This window comes from Hemiscyllium ocellatum, chromosome 9 (genome assembly GCF_020745735.1).
Source record: "Hemiscyllium ocellatum isolate sHemOce1 chromosome 9, sHemOce1.pat.X.cur, whole genome shotgun sequence".
NCBI classification, from domain to species: Eukaryota; Metazoa; Chordata; class Chondrichthyes; order Orectolobiformes; family Hemiscylliidae; genus Hemiscyllium; species Hemiscyllium ocellatum.
The window spans coordinates 42117990-42144601 of NC_083409.1; the positions used below are offsets into that span (position 1 = coordinate 42117990).

General features: G+C 42.2%; 1 protein-coding gene across 4 annotated transcripts in view; it reads right to left on the reverse strand.

Annotated features, from left to right (window-relative positions):
- Positions 1-26612, reverse strand: part of kcnt2 (potassium channel, subfamily T, member 2) — a 686368-nt gene that overhangs the window by 121421 nt on the left and 538335 nt on the right. The window contains exon 24 of one of the 4 annotated variants that reach the window (XM_060829715.1): positions 2785-2794. The exons of the other annotated variants lie outside the window; for them this stretch is intronic. Coding sequence (XP_060685698.1) covers positions 2785-2794 — 10 coding nt within the window. The remainder of the gene's footprint in view (positions 1-2784; positions 2795-26612) is intronic. 4 annotated transcript variants of the gene reach the window in all.

Sequence of the window (26612 nt, forward strand, 5' to 3'; positions counted from 1 at the left end):
ATGAAGTTCCAGGTCCTGCTGCCAACTTGAAGTGAGGTCACTGCACCTCCCCACACCTTTTCCTCTGCCCAGGTCTGGAAAATCCTGGTAAAGACACCAGCTCCAGCTCCCGCTCATTCACTGACCCTTGTTAGGAAAGGGGATAAATTCAAAGGACCTTCCATTGGGAGTGAGGGAATGTCGGGAAGAAGGAAGACTCAAATTTTGAAACAGAACAGAATTGATGACCTGACAGATGGAAAGTCTAATGATATCGTAATATTGCACAGGTCCTCAGTTGCAGACTGGAAGTAGGCAGCATGTGAGGAATTGGTAGCTGTTCACTGTGCTGCCATTGGCAGAACAGCAGGTGCACTGGATCTGAACAAAGGATCTCTGTTTCTGAGGTGCTACAGAACACTAGTGCTTCCTTGCACATGCCCAGTCCCCCTGAGCCACAATTTCATATCAAAATCCATTTGCGTTATTCAGAGTGAGTAAGCTTATGCCAGAGTTATATGTATAGTGAAAGAGGGGATTATCAGTTCCTGATGACACTGCCGCCTACACAGCCATCAGGAAATCAATCCAGATATAGAGAGATGGCAAACACAAGTGTAATCATGAGAACGTCTTTTTGTTTAATTGGCTTTGCCACGGCATGCAGTGGAGCAGAAATGACCAAAATTGTGTCGCATGTCATCTGGTCATTAAAGAGCTTTCTACCTGCAGGGGAGCAGGCATATCCAGCAGAAATTGCAAAGTGAGGTGGACGGCAGGTACAAATGACCCCTGCCATTAAGTCTATTTGCTAATGTCTGTCTCACTCAATAAAAGCCACAAGTCAACAAAATTTGTAAAAAAAAAATTGGTGTGTAAATTCATGATGATCCCAACATGAAAATTAGACTCTGCAGCTTCCTCCGAAATGAGCTGCCACACTTCAGTTGTAAAGTCTGCACAATTATTTTCTTTAGCCTTGCCAGTAATTACTTGATGATCTTTTACAGCCAATTGCTGCAGTTTCGATCTTTCTGCTGTGCTCCAATTAACAGCTTGCAGAATCTTTAAGGTTATGAATTTCCTTGCAACAGTCATTAACATCTCTGTGGATGTCAGAGTAACAATTCATCCTTCTAATGATTCGAGGTCATGCCTTTGCATTCTAATGTAGCAGTTGGAAAGATTTTGCTGCTTAGCATACATTCTTCCTTTACTGCATTTAATAACAAAATATATCGACTCCTTTGGCAGGAGATTCCTGGGGTTTCAGGACCTCCAGAACAGAAGCAAAGAGAAGTCCTGAGCTCACACTTGTCAGGAAAAAGGCCCAGGGCAGTGATTTTCCCAGCATGCCATTCAATTAGAAGACAGTTAGGATATTAAGAAGGTACTTCAAAATGGAGGATGAAAGCAATTAAATGATTTAGAGGTTTCAAGCAGACAAACCATTCCAAAAGATTACCTCTACATGGAGCAAGGAAAGCATCCTGTGATTAGCAAATTTCCAACATGCCCTCTAATCTCCTCCAAAGGAGGACCCTCTGGTGGTCAGATTGCATCAGAAAGCCATCCTGCCGTAATCCCACCCATAATTTTCCGGTCCGGCCTCCACTCCTGCCACCCCAGGGCTTGTGTTGTTTTCCCCAACGTTGTTTAGCTTTCACTGCCAATGGCGGAACAATAAGTGTCACGTGCCTGGGTCAAATAAATAATTTTGATGGTTCAATGAGGTGATTTGCATAATACTAATTTCCATGAGTTTGAGTGGCTTAAATATATGCTAACAGTATAATGAAATCTAGCAGAGCGGAAAATAAGATCTGATCAGTTAGATACCTACAGTAGAATTAACAACTCAAGCTACATCATACACCTTTACATCCAAAGATCTGATAATGTTGTAATTATCTATGCTCAGTCACCCAAACTTATACTTACAAATTATGTTATAAAATATATTTTCAAGAATAAGAAGCCTGTGAAAATATACAGATCGAAAACAAACCCCTTTCCACAGACTCACAAGTGAAGTGACACAGAGTTTCCTTGTTCACTGCCTGTAGCCAAAATGTTCATGCATTTTTCACAATTAATGTTTTTGGAAACATACACAAATAATGTTTTAATTAGCCAGCACATCATTTATCTTCCAACGTTTCAACTTCCATCATTTGAAAGAGCATGAGAATACTATCACTCCAAGTTCCCAAACAAGTGACACTCAACTGACTAAGCCATAATTGACACACTATTGACTGTTCCTCCCCGCTCTTAAAATCCCCTATACAGTCAGTTCTTCTATAATGTGGTGGCTGTGTTGTTGCACAACGCCACGTGAGAGAAAAATCATGCTTTACAAACAGCACTTAAAGCGTTCGCAATGCAATCGCAAACACGCGCTTTAAAAACTTACGCTTTAGAAACAGCATCCCCCAATTCGTCAATCGAATTACAGTGAATTTGCGTTGATGGAACGCGCATTATAGTGGAATGATCTATATAACGTAATTGCGAGAGTGTAATTTATGACATGGACCGCAGTATTTAGAAAAGAAGACCACCGACACTTATTGATGTAATGAGAAATTGTCAGTAAATGCTAGCCTTGATGATGAATCCCAAATCAAAAAATGAAAACTCTGTATTAGAACATAAAACATAGTTCACTTCTCTGTAATCACACTATGGGTAAACTTTTCAGTGAAAATGTTTTGTTCGGTGTGATTCAGGAAGCCTGACTCAGATGGCCATGTGATTTTCCACTCTCCGCCTCACTAATTACACAACCAGGCTCTGTGGAACCCTTCCTGCTCTACACTACCAGGACATTCCAGCTTTTAAGGCTCTGGAGCTATGGTTAAAACTTACTTGCTCAGCACTTCAGATGTTGCAAGCCAGGAATGGCGCCTCATACTGGTGCATAACTCTGTCCCAACAAATGATATCCTTTGACATCCTGGTCAATCAAGAATCTACCTGACTCAACACCTTAGAGATATTCAACCATCCTGCCTCCACTGGTCTCTGGGGAAGGGACAAATAACACTCAGAGAGGAATCATTCTCCTTACCTTATAAGAATTCCCTTGTTTTGAAACTCTGTCTCCTAGCTCTAGTCTCTCACTACAGAGAGAACCCTCTTCGATTCCACCTTGTCAACTCCCCTCAGGATCTTGTACACCTTGATAAGATCAGCTTTCATTATTCAAAAGGCAAGTGTATACAGGCCCAACCTTTACTTATAAAGTAGTTGCCCACCCCCTCAGTAAATCTTATTTGAACTGCTTTTGATGCAATTATCCCTTCAAAACTGTGCACTTTTAAGTGCTTCAGATGTAGTTTCAACAAAGCTCTGTACAATTGTAGCAATCCTTGCCGCAAAATTTATAATAGGTTCCCCAATAAGCATCAATATTCAACAATATTGGGCAGCATGGTGGCTCAGTGGTTAGCACTACTGCCTCACACCATTAGGGGCTGGGTTTGTTTCCTGCCATGGGTGACTGTCTGTTGCAGTTTGCATGCTTTCCCTGTGTCTATGTGAGTTTCGTCCAGCTGCTCTGGTTTATCCCTACAGTCTATAAAGATGCGCAGGTTAGGTGGATTGGCCATGCTAAATTGCCCCGTAACGTCCAGGGATGTGCATGCTGGATGAGTATTCCATGGGAAATGTAAGGTTATGGGGGTGGGGTCAAGAGGATGTGTCTGGGTGGGATGCAGTAGGCAGACACAGTGGGCTGAATGACCTCTTACTGCACTGTACCGATTCTATAATACTATTCAATTTACCATCCTAATCACTTGCTCACCTGCATATTATCTTTGTGTTTCATGTAGCAGGGTACCCAGATCCCTGTGTACCTCAGAGTCTGCAATTTCTCTCGATTTAAATGATAAGCTGTTTTTCCATTCTCCTGTCTAAAGTGTCTCCTGTCTCCTGTCCATATTTCCCCACATTATATTCTATCTACAAAATTATTGCCCACTCATTTAACCCATTTATTCCTGGATTCAGTTTGTGTGCAACTTAGGAAGTACTGTGGAAAACCAAGGAGCTTGGAAAATACTGTTTACCCAGCTTTGGGAATGAGATACACAAAGCTGTATGTCTGAGTGTTAGTTCAGTGAATAATAATAAATATTGATTAAACGTTAAATGCAGAATCACAGTGAAGTTGGAGGAATCATAGATTCTGGTTGAGATGAATCAGAAAAATGCACCTTGCAGCTGGGTTCAAATCTGACCCAGTATAGGAAAGCAAAGTACTGGTGGTCATAACGTGAGCAAATCTGAGCCTGGCTCAATGGGCCATAACACAAAACATCCCAGGTATTATTCAACCATCAGACTGTTATAAAGTAGAGGGAGCGCTACTCTTTATTTAACCCATACATATCTCCTAGTCACCCGGAGATACAGTCAAGACTCAGGATGCAATTGGCGTCCAGGTTGCAAGTCCTATTGCAGCCTAGGTCATGACTCTATCTCCAGGAACACCCAGCAGCATAGAACACAATGCGATACAAACCAACTAGACTATCTTGTGTTGTGTTACATTGTTATCATCACTGCTAGTGTTAATTCATTCTTAATCTTCATAAGCTTTTGCCCATCTTCAAGAAATAATTCCCTCTCTTCCTCTTCAATGATGTGCAAGCATCTAGTCAACTTCTGTCAGGAAGAGAAAAGTGCTCCACCTCTACTTTGGAGCAGGAAGGCACTGAAGCCTCAGAGGATGTTCTAGCAAGGCTTTCATCTGCTCTCTCTACCAGCTCAGCGGCTTCTTCCTTGACAGATTGTCTCTGAAGATTAGAATCTGAAGTATGCTCTGGTGAGCACATCACTGACACACTGCTGTACTTAAACCATGCCAGGAAGGGAAGAAGTCTATCCCATTTTTTTTAGCATAAGAATCAGTACTTCAGAAACATAAATGATTAATACTGATTAACTGGGTATTGGTGATTGAAGCTGAAGAGTATAGAGAATTTTGTTTTGACATTCGATAAATAAGAAGTGGGTAACAGGGACTCACTAGTCCAAACTCCAGGGGAGCCAATGGAACATTCTCAGATCACCACTCACTTTTATCAAGTCTACTTGATAAAACATATGACAAATCATAATTTATTATTAGATCTGGATTCTGGTACTACTGAGATTCAGCAGCATTTGTGGCCAGAGAACAGAATAAACATTTTGGGTCCAATGACCCTTCTCTCCACAAATGCTGCCACACCTGCTGAGTTTTCCCAGCAATTTCTGTTTTTCTTCCTGATTTCCAGCATCCATAGCTCATTGTTTTTTTTTCCTAATCAGTTAATATTGTTTACTTTATTAAAGTACTCACTTTATCGATTCCTTAACGTGAGTTTGAGAGCATAATTTCCTAAAGTTTAATTGTTGCTGTTTCTAAAATAAATCTGGTTCTTTGAAAAAAGAAGTTTGCTAAAACTGTTCATGGATTTCCTACTTACGATCCCAGTAGATATTATTACTGAACAAGTCAGATTCCAGACTGAATTCTGATTAGATATATTATATTTTTTGGGGGATTTTTTTTTGGCTTTAACAAGATGGTCTTTCACTGAAACCCAAGCATACGATGCTGCAAATTTGGTTTTAACAATAAATTAGACACTCAGTGCACATAGGAAGTAAAAATTGAACTGGAATAACGATGCTATTTACATATAGCACAAATCTAAAGATTTTAAAACATGTGGTAAAATACAATCCCATTAATTCCAACGGCACTCCTTTACAACGCTCATGTCAGAGAGAATTCCCATCTCTAGCACATCTATAGAACAAAACACTAATACTTCAAACGCTTAAAATAGTTTCAGCATTAACAAAATAATTTTGAAAAAGAAGTTGATCTCAAAAGTGATTGGAGTAAGCCACAGCAGTTAATTATATTCTTCTATGTATAACTTTTATAAGAAAGCGGACTTCTGAAGAAGGGTCACTTAACTCAATATTTACTCTGCTTTCTCTCTACAGAGGCAAAAGTGAGGACTGCAGATCCTGGAAACGAAAATTTAGATCAGAGTGGTGCTAGAAAGGCACAGCAGGTCAGGCAGCATCCGAGGAGCAGGAAAATTGACATTTCGGGCAAAAGCCCTTCATCAGGAACAGACGCAGGTAGCCTTCACGGTGGAGAGATAAATGGGGGGGAGGTAGCAAAGAGTACAATAGGTGAATGGGGGTGGTGATGGAGGTGATAGGTCAGAGAGGAGGGTGGAGGAAGGTAGCAAAGAGTACAATGGGTGAATGGGGGTGGGGATGGAGGTGATAAGTCAGAGGGGAGAGTGGAGCAGATAGGTGGGAAGGGAGATTATCAGGTAGGACAGGTCATGAGGACAGTGCTGAGCTGGAAGGTTGGAACTGAGGTAAGGTGGGGCGGGGGGGGGGGGGTGTGGGTGGGGGGTCGGGGGGAGGAATGAGGAAACTGGTGAAGTCCGTACTGATGCCCTGAGATTGAAGTGTTCCGAGGCGGAAGCTGAGGCGTTCCCTGTACAGATACTGGCAGACTTGCTGAGTGTCTCCAGCAATTTCTATTTCTGTGAGCAAGCTACACTAAACCAGGTAATGAGAAAGCGATAAGGTTATTAATGACCAAATAATGAAAGGACCCTTGGGGAGCAGTGATCATAATATGATTTGATTTTACATGCAGTTTAATATATTTTTTAATCAGAATTGACATTTCAGTCCAGTGACTATTCTTTGAGAACTCTTTTCTCAAGAAGTGTCACTGAACCAAAACTTTAACTCTGTTTTCTCTCCACAGTTGCTGCCAGTCCTCCTGTGTTTTTGGAAAATGTTTGCCTTTGTATGTGACATATTTTGCGCTGATGTTCACTATGGAAGGTACAAATAACATCACAGAAATAGATGTAAATCAGGAAATGGAAGAGAGGGAGGAACTCTAGAAAATTACAACTGATTGTGAAGTGGCATTGAGCAAATTACAGGCTCTTTGGGCCAACATTTCCTGGGTCCTGATAGACTTCACCCTGGTTCTTAAACAAAGGGGCTAATGAGATAGTGGATACATGGGCTTTAATCTTCCAAAATTCATAAAGGAATGGTGACAGAAAGCAGGAACCTACTGACTAGTTAGCTTATCAGCTAAAATAGGAAGGATGTTAGAAACAATTACTAACAACGATATAGCAAGGGATTTAGAAAAATAAAACAAGTTAATCAGGCAGAGACAACATGGTTTTGTGAAAGGGAAATCATGTTTCATCAACAAATGGGGTTCTTCGAGAAAATAATACGTAAGTGCAGCATTTAATTAGTAAATAAAAGCCAAAAGAAACGCAGCTGCTGCAAATCAGAAACTAAAACAGAAATTGTTGGAAAACCTCAGCAGGTCTGGCAGCAGCTGTGCAGAGAAATCAGAGTTAATGTTTCAGGCTCAGTGACCCTTCCTCAGAACTGATGGTAGGTAGGAAATATTGGTTTATAAGCAGAAGACAGTGTGCAGGGAGTGGGGGAGGTTAAGGAATAAACAATAAGTTAGGGTAGAGTCCAAAGACAGTTGGACAAAGGAGTGGGTAATGGTCTGGCTAGGAGGGTGAATAGCTATTACTGAGGACTGTGGAAGGGTCACCGGATCCAAAATGTTAACTCTGATTTTTAATCACAGGTGCTGCCAGACCTGCTGAGCATTTCCAACTATTTCAGTTTTTGTTTCTGATTTACAGTATCTGCAGTCCTTTCAGTTTTTATGTGATAACAAGACCTGGTGTGTGGGGGAAGGGGCTAGGACATGGGAGAGTCCAAGCCCTAAAGTTATTGAATTTGATATTCTTTGATTGGGAACAGAGACTGTGGTGAGCAACGGTAATCAACAGTGACTCTTAGTAGCGCGGTGCATAGTGAGATGACCAAAGATAGAAGAAAATTTCAGTCAACACAATAGACCAAGAACTATATGGTCCATCATCAGAGGCACTGCAGACTGATATTATTACATTGTGAACTGAATGAATCTATTGCTTTTGAGCATCATTCTTTGTAGCTGTTAGCATAAATTCAATAAACTTTGTCAAACTCGTAGAAACAATTTGTAACTAGAATGAGTCTTCTAAGTGAACAGGACTAATACTCCTTTTGAATTGCCTTTGTCAGTCCTATTTCTGTATTCAGTTTTGTACAGTTGTAATTGAATTAGATCTTACAATCAAAACTAAAGCAAAAACCCCAATCTTACACAGGGACTTGTGTTGAAATTATTTGATTGTCACATTTGCTGTACTCACAATACACAGTTGTCATACAGTAACACTATATGGCTGATACAAATTTTGAGTCTCCTCATGCCTAGAATGATAAAGTTTTAACATCGTGTCATGAGATCAGTAAATTGCATAGAGAACTGAACCACTTACAAAGCATAGAGCCAGCACTAATGAGATATACAAGAACAATAGGCTGTGTTTCAGTTTGAATATGGCTCTAATATGGTATTCATCTTGCAATCTCCCTGAGTATTTAAAATGATTGAAAGAAAATAAATATGATGAGGATCACTTTATAATTACTAGTCTCTATTGAGAATAATCTCAGTTCATGTTAGTTCTGCATCATTTTCACCCACCAATGACTGTTGTTTTTTCAAAAACGTTGACTTTTCTTCTAGAAACTTCACATCCATTTGTATGCATTTATTCAAGAAAGATTAACTGGAAGCTGACTTCTGTGCTTGCAATACCACTAAACACTGACAAGTAAAACATTTGAATAATGATTACTGCATGTGAAGCTGTCTCTTCTACAAATAAAGATACAACATAAGCTTTCAATAATCGATCTTAGCAGAAAAATCAACCTAATCTGAAAGTAAGCCAAGCCATTAAATAATTGACTTTCTTAAACAACTGTTAGAAAAGCGTAGTTATAGCCAAGACTGGAATTACCACAAATTTATGAAGAATCTGGTAATAGTGGATGTGACACTACCAAGCAATAACTTAAGTATCAAAGTGATAACACTTTAAAGAAATATTTTTGAAGAACTCAAAATTATGTTGAATTTTTTGAATATTGATTTTATTCAGCGATCAAACCCTTTGCAGCTTCATTTGCTGAGAACATTCTAAACAAGTTTATATGAAAAAAGACAATAAATAAATTTGTTTCGATTTTTGGTGAGGGAAATAATGAGCAGACAGCATGGGTATTGACAAACAGGCCACTTTCCATGACAATACATTTCAGAGTTTGGTTTTATTTATTACAAACAAAAGAGCCATTTCTGCAGTTCATTTCCATTCTTTCGCATGTGCTGCTATGCATAAACCAGCCGAGAGAGCAATAAGTTTCATATTTGCTGCCTTGCATTAGGTTACACTCCATGGGTTTGCTGTTGACCTGGGTGCGATCTTTACTTTTAATCTCTTTGGTTTGTTGAGGAAGATCTCTTGCTTGAAATGGTGAAGAGCATTAAATGTACTGTGGCTTAGCAGGCAATCAGTTAGCAAGACACTCACCGCTGGAGTGTTTGCCAATACACAGTGGAATTCTGCTGCAGACAGAAAGACCAATTTGCTCGTCTTAGTTCTTTCTGTCTGTGCAGTAGCATTTGGAAATATGCTGAGGGAAAAAAATATTGACTTAAGGGAGCTGGATGGTATTTCAAATTGAATATGTTGGCCCAAGCCATACTTCTATTTTGTTATACAGAAGTTAGCTTGTTTTTGCATATTCTTCTTCTTCTGATAAAATACACCTATAATCAAAAGACCCAACACAGCAATAATCCTGAGACATTTTGACAGTGGAACCTCTGGCTGTCAGAATTATTGGATTGCCTAGTATTTTGAGAATGTTGCTTCCTGGTGCTCATTAGAGTGAGTGACAGATGCTGTGCTGTGTAATGGAAAATAACATCAACTCCAGTTTAGTTGCACCTCTCTTGCTGAAGTATAGACATGTTGTTTTACCAGAAGCGTTGGATTGCTCTTTTTGAGCAACACAGCCTTTCCATCTCTAAAATCTGGGTCATCAATACCTCCGTTAGCAGCGCAAAGTATAAAAGTTGCCTTGGCATGATTTTCCATTCCTTGAATAGACCTTTGGTGTGCACATGAGTGTGAGAGAGTGGCTTGACATGTGAAAGAGAGAGATAGAGAGAGAGAGAGTGGGTGAGTGAGTGTGAGAATAAGAGAACATGTGTGTGTACATGTATGCATGCGAGTAAGAGACTGGTGTGACATGCAAGAGTGAGAGAGTAACAGTGAGAGAGAGTAAGTGTAAGCACGTGAGAGTATGTGTAAGTGTGTGGGGGGGAGGTGTTTGCATGTCAGTGCGTGTGTGCGTGCATGACAGAAAATTACTGTGTGAGAGTATGTGTGAGTGTAAGAAACAGTGTGAGAGCTTGTGAGAGAGAGATTGTGAAAGAGAGTGTGTGAGTCTGTGAGTGACAGTGGGAAACTGTGTGTGAGAGACACTGAGAATGAGTGAAAGTGTGTGAGAGACAGCATGTGAGAGAGTGTGTGCGACTGTGTGAGAGACTGTGAGAGTGAGAGTGTGTGAGAAACAGTGTGAGTGTGTGTGAGTCTGTGAGAGACAGTGTGAGACTGTGTGTGAGTGTGTGTGACAGGGTGAGACAATGTGTGTGAGTGGGTAAGAGTGTGTCTGAGTGAGAGAGACAGTGTGAGAGATTTGTGAAAGAGTGTGTGAAAGAGAGTGAGAGACAGTGTGAGAGAGTGTGTGTGAGTGTCTGTGAGAGACAGTGTGAGGGAAGGTGTGTGTGAAAGACACTGTGAGAGAATGTGTGTGAGTGTGTGCGTGAGAGACAGCATGTGAGAGAGTGTGTTTGTGTGTGAGTGTGAGAGAGTGAGTGATAATGTGAGTGTGAGAGTCTGTGAGAGACAGTGTGAGATTGTGTGTGTGTATGTCTGAGAGAGAGAGACTGTGTGTGAGAGACAGTGTGAGACAGTGTGTGAGAGTGTAAGCATGTGTGTGAGAGACAGTGGGAGAGGGTGTGTGAGAGAGTGTATGAGGGTCTGTGAGAGACAATGTGAGGGAAAGTATGCGAGACTCTCTGTGTGTGTGTGTGTGTGTGTGTGAAAAAGACAGTGAGTAAGAGTGTCTGAGAGACAGCATGTGAGAGTGTGTGTGTGTGTATGAGACAGTGAGAGAGTGAGTGAGAGTATGTGAGAGACAATGTGAGAGAGTGTGTGTGAGAGAGACAGAGTATGAGAGAGAGAGTGTGTGAGAGAGTGTGTGAGAGAGAGTGTGTGAGAGAGAGTGTGTGAGAGAGAGTGTGTGAGACAGTGTGAGAGTGTGAGAGAGTGTGTGAGACAGTGTGAGAGTGTGTGTTAGGGTATATGAGAGACAGTGTGTAGGTCTGATGTGAGAGACAATATGAGAAACAGTGAGAATGTTTGCGTGTGTGTGAGTGAGTGAGAGGGAGACAGGGATTGTGAGAGAGTGTGTGAGTGTGTGTGTGTGTGTGAGAGAGAGTGAGAGAATGTGTGAGAGACAGTGTGTGTGTATATGAGAGACAGTGGGAGAGACAGTGTGTGAGTGTGTGTGTGTGTGAGAATGTATGAGAGAGAGAGAGAGACACAGTGTGTGTGCAAGTGTGAATACATGCGAGTGAGAGACACTGTGTGAGTGTGTGTGAGAGATAGTGTGACAGATAGTCTGTGTGAGAGACAGTGTGAGAGAGTGTGTGACAGTGTGAGAGACAGTGTATGAAAGAGAGTGTGTGAGAGACAGTGTGAGAGTATGTGAGACTGTGTGAGAATGTGTGTGAGATGGTGTGTGTGAGACAATATGAGTGTGTGTGAGACAATATGAGTGTGTGTGAGACAATATGTGTGTGTGTGAAACAGTGTGCATGTGTGAGACAGTGTGTGAGAGACAATGTGAGAGAGTGTGTGAAGGTATGTGAGAGACAGTGTGTGAGAGTCTGTGTGTGAGAGAGTGTGGGAGACAATGAGAGTGTTTGTGTGTATGAGTCAGTGAGGGAGAGTGAAACAGTGTAAGAGTGTGTGACAGTGTGAGAGAGAGAGAGTGTGTGAGAGAATGAGTGTGAGACAGTGCGTGAGATAGTGTGTGTGAGACAGTATGTGAATGTGTGAGTATGTGAGAGACAGTGTGAGAGACAATGAGAGTGTTTGTGTGTATGAGTGAGTGAGGGAGAGCGAGACAATGTAAGAGAGTGTGTGACAGTGTGAGAGAAAGTGTGAGAGACAGTATGTGAGTGTGTGAGACAGTGTGTGAGCATGTGAGAGAGTGTGTGAGAGACAGTGAAATAGTGTGTGAGGGTATGTGAGAGACAGTGTGTGAGAGTCTCTGTATGAGAGACAGTGAAATAGTGTGTGAGAGTGTGTGAGAGAGAGTGTGAGAGAATGAGTGTGAGACACAGTGTGTATGTGTGAGAGACAGTGTGACAGTGTGTGAGAGACAGTGTGTGTGTGAGACTGTGTGTGTGTGAGAGAGTGCGTGAGAGATTGTATATGTGTGTGTGAATGTGTGAGATTGAGAGAGAGAGAGTGCGTGTGTGAGAGAGAGACAATGTGTGAGAGACAGTATGAGAGAGTGTGAGAGTGTGTGTGAGAGACAGTGTATGAGAGACACAGTGTGTGAGGAACTGTGTGACAGTATGAGTGTGTGTGTGTGTGTGTGTGTGTGTGTGTGTGTGTGTGTGTGTGTGTGTGTGTGTGTGTGTGCATGTGAGTGTGTGAGAGACAGTGTACATCTCCTACTGGAATCAATAGAAAATCCACAGATATACTGCCTGGCCTGCTGAACATTTCCAGTATTTCCTGTTCTATTTCAGATTTCTCACATCTCGGTAGTATCTCACTTTGATACTTTTGTAGGTATCAATCCTGGAAAAGGTGGAGTTTGAGTGTTTGTAAAGAAACTTTCTTTGCCAGCTTGAGGACAGCTTCTCTTGCAGAGCTGCTGGAATGAAATCTTTCAAAAACAAGGAAGGAAGCAGCATAGGAAGCGTAGGTGCAATCAAATCTCCAAACACTGCAAGCAATCAAAAGTTCTTGCCTTTAAGTTATTTCTTAGCTCCATCCAAATGGATTCCACTACCCCATTTTATAAGATCTATCCCTGCTACGGTGATTATCCCTTCCTTTATGATGGTCTGTTTGAATGCCAAATTGGGAAAATGCAGGTCCTGGTAAAACCTGCGATGTCTACTCTTTGAAAACAAAAGCAGCTCTAAGTAAGATAGACCCGACAGTAGTGTTACTTAAACTACAAAGGAAAGCACTCCACTTGCGAGCAAACAAAATCTATTGAATTTCTTCTTCGGTCAAAGTTAAAAATCACACAACACCAGGTTGTAGTGCAACAGGTTTAATTGGAAGCACACTAGCCTTTGGAGCGACGCTCCTTCATCAGATGATAGTCAGTCTATCACCCGATGAAGGAGCGGCGCTCCGAAAGTTACTGCTTCCAATTAAACCTGTTGGACTATAACCTGGTGTTGTGTGATTTTTAACTTTGTACACCCCAGTCCAACACCGACATCTTCAAATCATTCTTCTGGCAAGTGTGTGTGAACTGCTTTTTGGGGCTGTTTGATGTACTTGCTGGATATCCTCACAGAGATGATAGGGAAGTGGGACCACAGTGACCAGCTGTGGGCCATCCACAGGAGTAGGACTGGAGTCTACTGTAATCTGTATCTTTAATGGCTCTACATATACACCACAGATTACAGATTGACCCTGGGTTCAATGAGCCTGTCGGATGGTATGCCAAGAGCAACACCAAGCACAGCAAAAAATAAGGGGTGAACCTGGTAAATCTACCACGTGGGACTACTTGCATTGCCAAACAGCAAACAGCAACAGCTAAGACTGGGCAATCTCATAACCAATGGATCATATCTAAGTTCTGCAGTCCTGTCACATCCACTCATGAATGATGGTCAACAACTCAACAATTAACAGAAAGGGGAGGTTGCATAAAAATCCTCATCCTCAAATGTTGGGGCCCCAGCGCAGCAGTGCAAAATGAGATTGAAGTCCTCCTAACCATCTTCAGCCAGTAGTGCCAAGCTGATAATCTATCTTGTCCTCTTCAGAGGTCCCTAGCATCATAGAAGCTAGTCTTCAAACAATTCGAATCACTGCACATGACATCAAGAAATAGTTGCAAGCATTTCCACTGCAGAGGTTACTGGCCTTGGTAATGTTCTCAAAATGGTATTGTGCTCCAGAAATAGCCCTGCAACTAGCTAAGCTGTTCCAGTACAGTCACAACACTGGCATCTACCCAAACATGTGGGAAATTGCCCTAATACATCCTGTACACTAAACGCAGAACAAATCCAATCTGGCAAATTAGCATCCTATCAGTCTACTCTCAATGTCAGTGCTATCAAGCAGCACTTGCTCAGGAATGAGTTGCTCATTGATGCTTAGTTTGAGTTCTGTCACTTAGCTCCTGACGTCCTTGCAGCCAATGCAGCCAAATATGGACAAAGGAGCTGAACTTCAGAGAGGACATGTCCTTGACATCAAGGTCACATTTGATCAAGTATGGAATCAAGAATTTGCAAAACTGCAATCAATAGAAATCAGGGGGAAACTCCTGTTGGTTAGAGTCATATCACGCACAAAGATGGATGCAATTGTTGGAAGCTATTCCCCTCAGCCCTAGGGCACCTCTGCAAGAACTTTTCTGGTTAGCCCCAGCACCAACCATCTTCAGCTGCTTCATCAATTACCATCCCTCCATCATAAGTCAGAGGTCAGGTCCTTTGCTGATGACTGCACAATATTCAACACCATTTAGTATAACACCATAACTCCTTAGTATCCTCAGATGGTGAAGTAGTCTGTGTCCATATGCAGAAAAGTCTGGACAATGACCACCTCAAATAAGAAGGAACCTAACCATCATCCTTTGACACTGAACCTCATTACCATTGTTGACTATACCAGCCGTATAAATACCAGGGCTATGAGAGCAGGTCAGGGGCTGTTATGAGGCAGTCCACCTCCCCAAACATTGCCCATCTGTTACAAAGCAAAGTCAGGATTATGATAGATAAGTGCAACCCCAACAACATTCAAGAGGCTTGTTACCAGCCAGAACAAAGCAACCAGTGTGTCTGGCACCCTGTTCACCATCTTCATCCTTCATTTTCTCCACCAAAGGTACACAGTGGTAGCAGTGTACATAACAACAAGATGCACTGTGATAACTCACCAAGACTCCTCCGCTAGCAAATCCATGATGTGTACCAGCTAGAAGAACAAGGAGGGTAGATAAATACGGCCACCACCAACTGCAAGTTTCCCCAAGTACCACATACCATTCTGCTGTGGAACAGTGTCACTGTTCCTTCACAATGGCTGGGTCAAAATCCTGAAAATCTCTTGCTGTCATTAAGTATCTGTACACCCAAAGGCTGCACCGGTTCCAAAACGGAGCTCACCATCACCTTTTCCAGGCAATTATGGATGGGAAACAAAAGCGGATTAGCCAGTGATGTCGATATCCTGTGAATGAATGAAGAATAACAAAGGTTGCGACTGTTCTGAGGAGAGCAGTGGCAATGCCTCTGGTTCTGTGGGATATCAGAGATATCGAGTTGGGACTGCAGGAAGTGTCAGCCATGCCGCGCCCTCAGTCAAGTTAGAGACAATTCCGACATAACAATAGCAGAAAGTCCAGCAACTGGACCCATCATCCCAATGTGCATTTACGATCCCATTAATGCGCTGATCTGAGACCACTGCAGCAGAACCCTTCTATCACTTCAACTTCCAGAGAGTGGGAAAGAAACATCCCATTTGACTGCAGGCTACTGGCGCCCAGTGGTTTACCATGTGTTGATACCAAATCTATACTAACCTCCAATTTACTTTCAGATCCAGTGCCCGTCAGATCGACTGCTGGGACCGATGCATCAGGATTATGCTGCTTCTCTTCCACTTCCCCCTCAGGTAGCTGTGGCTCAGCAGGTGACCATTTCTGGATATCTGAAGGCAGGAATTCAGATGGGTAATGTTGGACTGAGGGAATGTGGATGGGGTGGAGAGAAAAAAGGTCCCTGGGCACGCACCCAGCGGCAGCTTGCTCATCTAACAGGATGAGCAATGTTATAAGGCGGGAGGAGGCAGTCATCCATAATAGTCCAGCAACATCAGAGCCAGGCCCTGTCACAGCCAGTATCAGGAGGCTGAGAGCCATCTCCCCTGTAGGAATCAGGAAATGTAAGCAGCATGGTCACCTGCAAACTCTGCGCTGTTCCTTCCCATTGTGTTTCTCCTTGTTCTGTGAGGGTGATGGTCTGCCTGACATAGCTGAATAGCTGGAAGTATGTGTAAGCATCAAGATGCTTGTGTGAGACATTGGTGTGTATGTGAGGGTAGGCTGGAGTACCTCCATGTTAGGCATGTGGTCTGGGTGTACCGTTAGGTAAATGATGGGTGGAGAGCAGTGTGGGAGGTTGGTGCTCTCTTAGAGAGGGGATGTCTTGGGAAGATGTACTCCCAGATGTTGATCCTTCCTACAAGGTCATCAACCACTTGTGGTGCTGCTATCAGGGGTCCAAACTTCAGTAGCTGAGTCTCTTGGCCATGTGCCCTCACTCTCTTAACATGATGGTCCTCGAGGATCGCCTGGATCTCTGTAGGAATCTGCAATCTCTCTTTTCACTCACCTGCAGCACTAATGGCTCTGGCACCTCCTCTATCAACCTGGTCGTTCTGAATGAGTCGGCGCTCATTTTGCAGCATTTTCCATACTGGCAAGCTGTGGCTCCAACTTGCTTTACAAAACCACAAAGCTAAAGCCAGGCTGCCTGTCCCCCATGATTAGAGTCAAGATTAGAACGGTGCTGGAAAAGCACAGCAGGTTAAGCAGCATTCGAGGAGCAGAAAAATCGATGTTTCGGGCAAAAGCCCTTCATCAGGAACAAGGTCATTCAGAGGCTGCCTGACCTGCTGTGCTTTTCCAGCACCACTCTAATCTTGACTCTAATCTCCAGCACCTGCAGCACCCACTTCCGCCCAGTCCCACAGGATTGCTGAGTAACACATTAGCATTACCACCTGCATGCACTGAGCTCAGAGCTGCTGTCAATCAGAAGTGACCAGCCTATGGGCCATAGATTGCCATACTGAAATCACAAAGTGAAAGAGTACAGGTGCATTGTACATCACAACAGCTGTACAGCCACCACCCCCGCCACAACCTCTTCCCCCTCCCACCCACCCCCATCCCCAAAATAAACTAGGGCAAAGTCATTTTTAACTCAGGATTTCTCTCTTGATATCAGACCCGACATTTTGTTGCTTATGCAATTATTCACTGTTTCAATTAAAGGTATCTGCAAAGGACATTATTCACCAAGGTCTCAGATTATAAATGGTGTGGAGGATCCTGTTCTCTCTCTCCTGTTCTGCTAACTTCAAAAAAATGGAAGGGAAAAGAACAGTTACCACCATGGAGTTGCCGTCATGAAGTGAGTATCACAATCAATACAGCTATTTTCAATTAGTTGTCATGGATTCTTTGACTGAGGCTGCTTTAAGGCATTATGCTTTGGACAAAAAGGAACATTTTCTCACACACTTTCTATTCTAAAACTATTTTTGATCAAAATACATCATTGTGAACCAGCCAGTACAAGAATTTACTTTGTTATAATCCATGGTGATGTCTGATAGAAACTAACATTTTTAGGCACATTATTTTTCTTGGCCACTCATGCTCTGACACCTGTAATATATTTCTCTATTACATGTTTCCAAAATACCTCTGTCCAAATTACGCATTTAATTTAAAAAGTCCTCTGCATCATGACGTACCTGTATTAAATGTTAGCATAACTGAGGCACTCAGGGAAGGTAAATGCAATTACATCAGAAGACATTGGGGAAAATGTCGCATGAACAGAAGTCACTTGATCAAATAATTGATGGTGAACCTGGAAATGGATTTGTATTTTAAAAATGAAACAAAATGGAGAAAGATTATATGAGTGTGGCTAAGATATCTCCTTAAAAGGGTCATTGGTGCAAAAGGAGGAGGAGAGAGTCACCTACAGAGACTTTGAAAGGGACAAATATTTAACCAGTGGATTAAAGAGAACATTGGTGTGCAAGCTACCTCGTCTTATTGCTAAAGAGCTAAAAATCATTGAAGGAAACCTAAAGAACCTGCATCACCTCCTGTGCTCCAGGCTGGAGTCATTGAATGTACTTCCCGGATTGTTTTTCCCACCCTTCTCTCCATGTCTTGTGCATCTCTGTTTGTGAAAGAGTGAATTTGAGTAAAAGTAGTGTTTAAGAGAAAAGGATTGAAGACACCAATTCTTATATCATTTTGTCCATTAGTTATTGAGAGTCATAGAGTAATACAGCATGGAAACAGACCGTTTGGTCCAATCAGTCCATGCTGACCACAATGCCAAACTAACCCAGTCCCACTGCCTGTGCTTGTCCAACATCTCTCCAAACATTTCTTATTCATAAACTTATTTTTTAAACATTATGGATCATTTGTTCATAATAAGCATGTATTTTCTTGTGAATTACAGAAACCTAGTCAGTGTTTCCCTTTTACTTAAGTTCATCAGTTAGGTAAATTGGGATCTTTGGATCGGTTGAATAAATATTTTCGTATTTGTGACAACTCTGAGAATACTTGGGCTTAATGTTTAGCACAAATTAAATGGAGAAGTCCCGCCTTTTATGCTTTAAATAGATTATTTATGCTTTATGGCTTTACTGAATGAATTCCACTCTCCCAGGCTCTCTGAAATGAATCTCATTCCTTTAATATATTTCCTTAGACAATATCCTACTGTCTATATGGTTAAGAATCTTCATCGCTTCATGGTGTTTCTTGGATAACCACTGTTGGATGTGGATTAAATAAATGCTTCCACCTTTACCAAGTTTTAAATAATGGATCTCTACTTTTTTTGAAGTTTCAATAGTCTCTTAAAATCTACCAAAAGAAAGGAATTGTCTGCTTAGACTTCTAAATTGACCAATCATCACATTGACTTGCGAGTGCCCAATTCTGACTCCTCATTTTAACTTTCTTCTGTGGCCTTTGGTTTCCTTTCCTGTGGCCGTATTTCACGATGTCCACTCTCTATGACAGTGATGCTTAACTGTAACTGTAAGTACTTTGTTTAGTAATAGATTCCCCAGTCTAAAAATTTGCCTTTGTTTTCGACGTTTCTCTTTGTCCATCAAGGATTTCAACTTTACTCAAAAAGGCTCCGAATCCCATTTACTCTCAACTTGGAATTGTTCCAAGGAGTGAGTCCAACTTCATCAAGTTCCATGCTCACGCTCACTGTCATGCATCTCTTGATTGGGTCTGAAATGCTTTTTACAACTGAGTGTTTATTCTGCTACAAATCTTCTCCCAAACTTTGAACACCTACAGGCGAGAACCCAAACTTTGTTCATTCTGCCTTGTAGAATCTTATCGCAAGGTTCACATCTTTGGGATTTTTGAATCTTTAACATCTTCCTTGCTGGGTGTTAAAACCATGCTTGCTGAATCTCTTTGGGGACCAGGACTTTGTACACTGTAGCCATGAGCTGGCCAGGCAGCTTGCCAGCCTCTTTTCTGATGGATCCTCACTGCAGCTCATCATGTAGGATCCGTGTGGTCAATTTGCTGTCACCATTCTCTCTCGAGCTGGGGATCTAAAGGGTCCTAAATAAAAACCGAAAGAACTACGGATGCTGTAAATCAGAAACAAAAACATAAATTGCTGGAAAAGCTGAGCAGGTCTGGCAGCATGAGATAGCCTACTAATCATAGGCTTTTGTTTAAACTGGATACAGATTGCAGCATGATAAGCAACAAGTTACACTGTTATGAAAGACCTTACTGGGGCAATGAGGGAGATTTTGCTTTTAAGGCCTTACTGCTTCAAGATCCTTCCCTGTCCAAGTGAGTATGGTATGATTGGATGGTGCTTTATACTCTCCTCAATATTAACCATTTCAGACCCTTACCCTTTTACACAACAGCCAGCATTATTACAGTGGGCTGAATGGCCTCCATCAGCGCAGTATGTTTCTCTGAATGAAGCACTGGTGTTTGTGCTGACTGGGTAAAGAAGCAACATTTGTGGGACAGAGATGATGCAGAAACAAAGAAGCTGGAGAGTGACAATGTGTATGGTCCCTTAAGTTGGAACGGAATAGAATCAAGCTAGCGATCAGCAGGAGGACCCTGTGGATGAATATGCCTCCAGTTTCACTGCAACTTTTCGTTCTGAAGTGCTCTTGCATAAAATACATGAGCTTGACTTTAATGTGTTAATGCATGAAATTAAATGAGCACAGGCTTGATTTTGATTTCACTCTGTAATGTGCTCAGTTCACTCATAAAATTAATGATCAGGTTGCAGCATTTTCACATATCAGGAGGACCAGCTGTGCCTTTGTTTGGAGCAGAGATGAAACCAGATTTTAAATTATGATTAGTGAAAGTTGAGCTTTTCAGTATCTTTTTGTTAGTTTCTTTATTATTGCCCTTACATCTGGCGATGGCATCCCCAGGTCTCTCTTTCTCTGGCTTTAGAAGGGGGAGAGAGAGAGAGAAGAGGAGACGAAATGGAATGCAAGGCAGGGTCACTTGCATCCCTCGCGCCATATTTCACAAAGGAGATGGAAAGGCAGAAATTGGACCTTGATGCATCCATTTTACAGATGCTAAATATACATATCGGAGAGGACAAATGTATTGCTTAAGACCCACCAAGGAAACTGAGATGCCTTGAGTGTAGCACTCAGCTCAATTTTTCAAGAGACCGAAGCAGCCTGAAGTTGCTTTTAAAAGCAAAAGATTTGATGTGGAGCAATGAATTTATCTTCCTAGTTCCACAGCACTCATTGCTGTTGGCCCAATATGGTCCCTCACTGTATTTTCTGCTCCTGACATAACTTCAAGTGTGTGTCTGACTTCAATCTATGTGGAGGAGTGACAGAACAGGCAATTGACTGATGATTGCCATCGAGGCTCGATGGGGTAATTGTGGACCCACGTAGGCCTCCCAGGAGAGAGGCGCACACTATACTCAGAAACAGTTTCAGACGAGAGAGAAACAGGCTCAGCCAGTCAGTGATTCAGAACAAGGAGGCATTAATATGGCACTAAATGCATTTCAGCCACAAGTACTGAGTGGATTAACATCTTGGTCTCCTCCGGGCTCCGCACCATTACAGCTGCCAGTCTTCAACCAATCAGGTTCACTCCACATGATATCAAGAAACAGTTGAAAATGCTGGACACTGCAAAGGCTGTGGACCCTGACAACATTCCAACAATATTACGGAAGACTTGCACTCTAGATGTAGCCAAATCCCTAATAAAGCTGGAAAATTGCCCAACTATGTCCTGTCCAAAAAGAGCAAAACAAGCTCAATTATCCAATTACCACCCTAGCAGTCTACTGCTGTTATCAGGAAAGTGATAGAAAGGGTTGTCAATGGGTGATAACGAGAAAAGGAATAACCTGCTCACTGACTCCCAGGTTAGATTCCTTCAGGGCCAATTAGCTCCTCATCTCATTACAGCTTTGGTCCAAACATGGACAAAAGAGCTGAACTCCAGAGGTGAGGTGAAAATGTTTGCTTTTGATGTCAAGGCACCCTGTTCAATTGTGTATGGAGCTGAACAAAACTGGAGTCAACAGAAACTGAAAGAACTGCGGATGCTGTAAATCAGAAACAAAAACAGAAGTTACTGGAAGAGCTCAGCAGGTCTGGCAGCATCGATGGAGTGAAATCAGAGTTAACGTTTCAGGTCTGGTGACCCTTCCTCGGAAGAAGACCTCTGAGAAAGGGTCATCAGACCTGAAACATTAACTCTGATTTCTCTCTAAGGATGCTGCCAGACCTGCTGAGCTTTTCCAGGAACTTCTGTTTTTGGAGTCAATAAATATCTGGAGAAACATTCTCTGGAGAATTTTGGAGTCTTTCGCAGTGCAGAGAAAGAGGGCTGTGCCTGTTGGAGGTCAATCATCTCAAGAGAGCATCCACCCAGCCTGACTTGTCGTGACTGAATTCTTCACAATCAACAAAAGAGCCCAGTTGCTTGTCACCACATCCACAAACATTCACTCCATCCGCCACTGATGCACAGTGACAGTAGTCTACATGATATTTGGCAAAGCCTCACCAAACCTCTTCAAAACATACCTTCAAAACCCACAGATTCTACCATTTAGTAGGACAAGGCAAACAGACACATGGGAACATCACCATCAGACCCACTGTCCTGACTTGGAACTATATTGTGATTTCTTCACTGGCACTGGGTCAAAATTGTGGCTCTCCCTTCATAGCAGCACACTGGGCAGCTGATCAGTACCTTCTCCAGGCCAATAGGGATGGGAAGCAAATGCTTGCTTGGTCAACAACACCCACCTTCCATAAGCGACAACAAAAAACAGACGATATGAAGTGAAAAGCAGAAGCATCCTTTTGCATGGTGTATGGTAAAGCTACTCCCTATTGCAATGTTGACAGCAGTCAATCACAATGCACAGACCTGTCAGCAGATTATGACGTGTTGTTTGCTGAACAGCTTCATCATTTTCTCATAGTGTCCTAACAGCAGACCGTGTATGCTTGCAATTTTTATTTTTCAGAAAAATTTCAATTTTTATGTCCAAAACATTGTTGACGACATCAAATCAGTAATGTTCTACTGCAGCAATGAGGGGCACTTGACTGTTAATTCCCTTATCTCCCTGGTCAATTATTGTGCAACATGCATGCAGCATATTAGCACTCAAAATAAAATCTCTTCATGGAGCAATTTTGTCACAACTAGAAACTCAGCAAATGAGCACCATATTTTACTCCTTACAGATTTGGCTCCTATTTCACATTGGCTGCCACATTAATGCGAACAATATTTAGACTAGTACTACGCACTTGCTGATTTTTGTTTCAAAGGTGGCTGAAGTGAACAGCAGAAAGTTCACCCTTTAACCAAAGTAATGCTTATCCTTGATGAATATGGAGTCTGGAATATGAGTTGCCTTTTACCTAGCTCTTTTGAGCCACCGTTGAAGATGGGAATACGGAGGGAATGTGTGTCTGAGAGAGTTCCTCCATTCCTCCTCTGCATCCAATTTCGCACTTCACACTCAATCCTCCTCATACTCAACTCTCTCCTATGCTTCCCTACCTCTAAGTCATCAGAAAACTCATCTAATTTTATAGAGGGCTGTTGATTCATATCTCCAGCTAGGTCTTCCCAGTGAGGCAGATTGGCCTCTTCATCTCATCGGCGATTGCCTTGTTCAAACCTCCGCTGCTTTTGCCTGATTTCTTTATGATCCCTTTGACAAACTTCACTGTCGCCTCAACCTTTGTGTTTGATAGCTACTGCGTGAGATGATGCCTGGTCACAGAGTCGTAAAGGCATAGAGATGTATAGCATGGAAACAGACTCTTCGGTCCAACCCATCCACACTGACCGACAGATATCCCATCACAATCTAGTCCCACCTGCCAGCACCCGGCCCATATCCCTCCAAACCCTTCCTATTCATATACCCATCCAGATGCCTTTTAAATGGTGCAATTGTACCAGCCTCCACCACTTCCTCTGGCAGCTCATTCCATACATGTACCACCCTCTGTGTGAAAACGTTGCCCCTTTGGTCTCTTTTATACCTTCCCCCTGTCACCCTAAACCCATGCCCTCTAGTTCTGCTCTCCCCAACCCCAGGGAAAATACATTGCCTATTTACCTTATCCATGCCCCTCATAATTTTGTAAACTTCTATAACGTCACCTCTCAGCCTCCGATGCTCCAGGGAAAACAGCCCCAGTCAATTTGACCTCTCCCTATAGCTCAAATCCTCCAACCCTGGGAACAGCCTTGTAAATCTTTTCTGAACCCTTTCAAATTTCACAACATTTTTCCGATAGGAAAGAGACCAGAATTGCACGCAATATTCTAACAGTAGCTTAACCAATGTCCTGTACAGCTGCAAATGTTAAATTTCCTCGTCTTTTATGAAACAGCTTCACTTGTGAATTGTGGGCCCTTGTCACTCACCACAATGTCTGGAATGACCAGCCAACATCAAAACTACCAAGGAGATTCAGGCATTCGAAACTCACACTGATGTCAGCTGTTCGAACACTCGGCCAGAAAAGTTGTCAATAGTGACAGTTTCTGCAAAAGAAAAGAGATCTACTCCATTGGCATCACTGTTTTTCCAGGTTATTATGAGTCATAAGTGACTCTTTATCCTGCTTAGCTCTGTATTCATTTTAAGCCCTGCATTGACACATGCGGTCCTTAATGCCATTGTCCAGTAGCACACTAACTTTCTCAGGCTAAAGTCTTTTAGAGCTTGCATGGATGCGTTTCAGCATCTCTTTTTTTCAACTCCTTGCACAATTTTGAGTTTCCCCTTCATTTCTCTGTGGTCTTGATGCTTTCAGGCCATCACTGCATCATTCCATCCTGCAGCATTTGGAAATGTGCATCGTGTTGTGTAGCTGTTTAATTTGATCATGACAATGGTGTCCTACACTCAATGTTTCTGCTGGGTTAATTACTTCCAGAGCACATTACATTGTTGTACCTTGATGAATTTTCAAACACCATCTTCACATCTTCTAAATTCTGTATAGAGAGTGCTGCTCTTGACAGCATGTCAGCTCTTTAAAGTGGTTTGTGGTCGGACTTCATCAACATTTCGCCTCTTCCAAATGGGAATCGATCAAAATTCTCATAAGCCAAGGCAATAGCCAGGCACTCTTTCTCAGCCTGAATGGAAGGCCTGAGTTTGCATTAAATGTAACTGTCAGTTCTTGCTACATCCAGATTTCTCCAAGTCCTACCTAGCTGTCATTACGTTGTTGGGTAGCTTCATCAGCACTGCCATTTGTTTCAATAGTCATTCAATACTAGTGAAAGCTGCTGTGTGTACTGTGCCCCAAACCACTGCCTGTGCTTCATAGTGAGATTGGATAGAAGCTCATATTTGAATGAAAACTTAGATGAGAACCTCGCGAAATAGTTCACAAACCCAACAAATTGTCACCCTGCTTTCACACTTGGGGGTCAGTTAGCCAGCTGGTGGCTACTTATGTCATACAGAGTGATGCCAACAGCATGTGTTACATACATGTCCTCGCTAAGGTTACCATGAAGTCCCTGCCATACCAACCTCACCACAGCATAGACCTCCAGTTTAAGCTTCTTCAATAATGAGGGAGCATCCTATGATCGTCTGGAGCTTGTACTTCCATTTCTCACATTGGTTGGTTCGTGGATCTCGGCTACAGATCTCATCTTGGCAGGGCCAAGCAAAAGTCCTTCATGTTATGAAATGTCAGAATCAGGTGAACTTCATTTACAGTTAAAACAAACTGAGTATGAGGGCAGAATGAAAAAAAGTACTGGAGATGGAATTCCCAAAAGGGAAAGCAAATAAGAAAAGGGAAATGGCTATGAGGATGAAAAGGCAAGAAATGGAAATGAGACTAGAATCAGAAGTGCAAGAGAAAGATAACTCAAGGGAATGTGACTATATACTTAGAATGATGCAGTTGTAACAGGAGATGTTAGATGCTGATGCAGGCTGGTGGTTAATCTCAGATTGGTGAAGATCAATAAGGAAATGTTTAACTTTGCACAGTCCTAGGAAAATTTGCAGAAGAGGGAGGCATTGTTCATGTAATTTGTGAAAATCAAACTTTGATCTGAAAGTCAGGTAAATTAGTGTGTAGCTTAAAGAAACATTAGCATTTGGAATAAATCTGGGATTTGTGACCTCAACATATGGTGTGCTACCACAACGGATTGCACCAGATCACTGCCTTTCACTGTGCTGTCTGAGCTGATACTCTCTGAGAACACTGGAAATGCCAAGTATCATGCACAACCATCTGAATTGCCTGAATATCACCCAAAATATAGTTAGATTCCTGGTGTTTCTAGGCAGCTTCACCTGCCAGTATCCTTCTTCATGCCAAGGGTAGTAATAGACCTTTGCCTTTGCAACTTTTGGCAAAATGTTTACAATGGTTGGTCTGGGGAGTGTGATTTCTTCAAAGCTTAACTGAGATCCTTTAGATCTAACATTCTTCAGATCACTGCCAAAGTGCTGCTTTCAAATATGTGGCCACGTGATCTAGAAATGAGCCCTGGATTATGATCTTTGGTACTCCACAAATTCCAGCCTATGATAGGGAGAGACATTCACGGTTACAAGACTGCCAATTCTGTTATAAATGGCATTGTGGGAACTAAATTGTCATGTATTGTCCCTCTGTTTCAGGAGTGTCTGTGAGCAATGAAATGTCACTGGCAGACCTGAGCTCTGTATTCAGCTGTGAGTGGGAGCTGGCCAAGGAAGCATGATGCATGCATGCAGAGGCCCAGTCTTTTAGTGGGTTACATCTTAAACTAAGGAACAAGAAACCAGTAGGTGCAATCTCTCCCATCATTAAAAGTTGTACTGCAAAGCTGTATGGCTATTCAAAAGTAGCTTGTCACACCTGCTTTCGGGCAAGGAACTCAAGAAGATTTGAGAGCAGAGCAACATTGATTCCGTAGAATAGCGGACTGGCTTTTGGAAATGACCTCACACACATTAGAATTTAGGCTGCTTACGA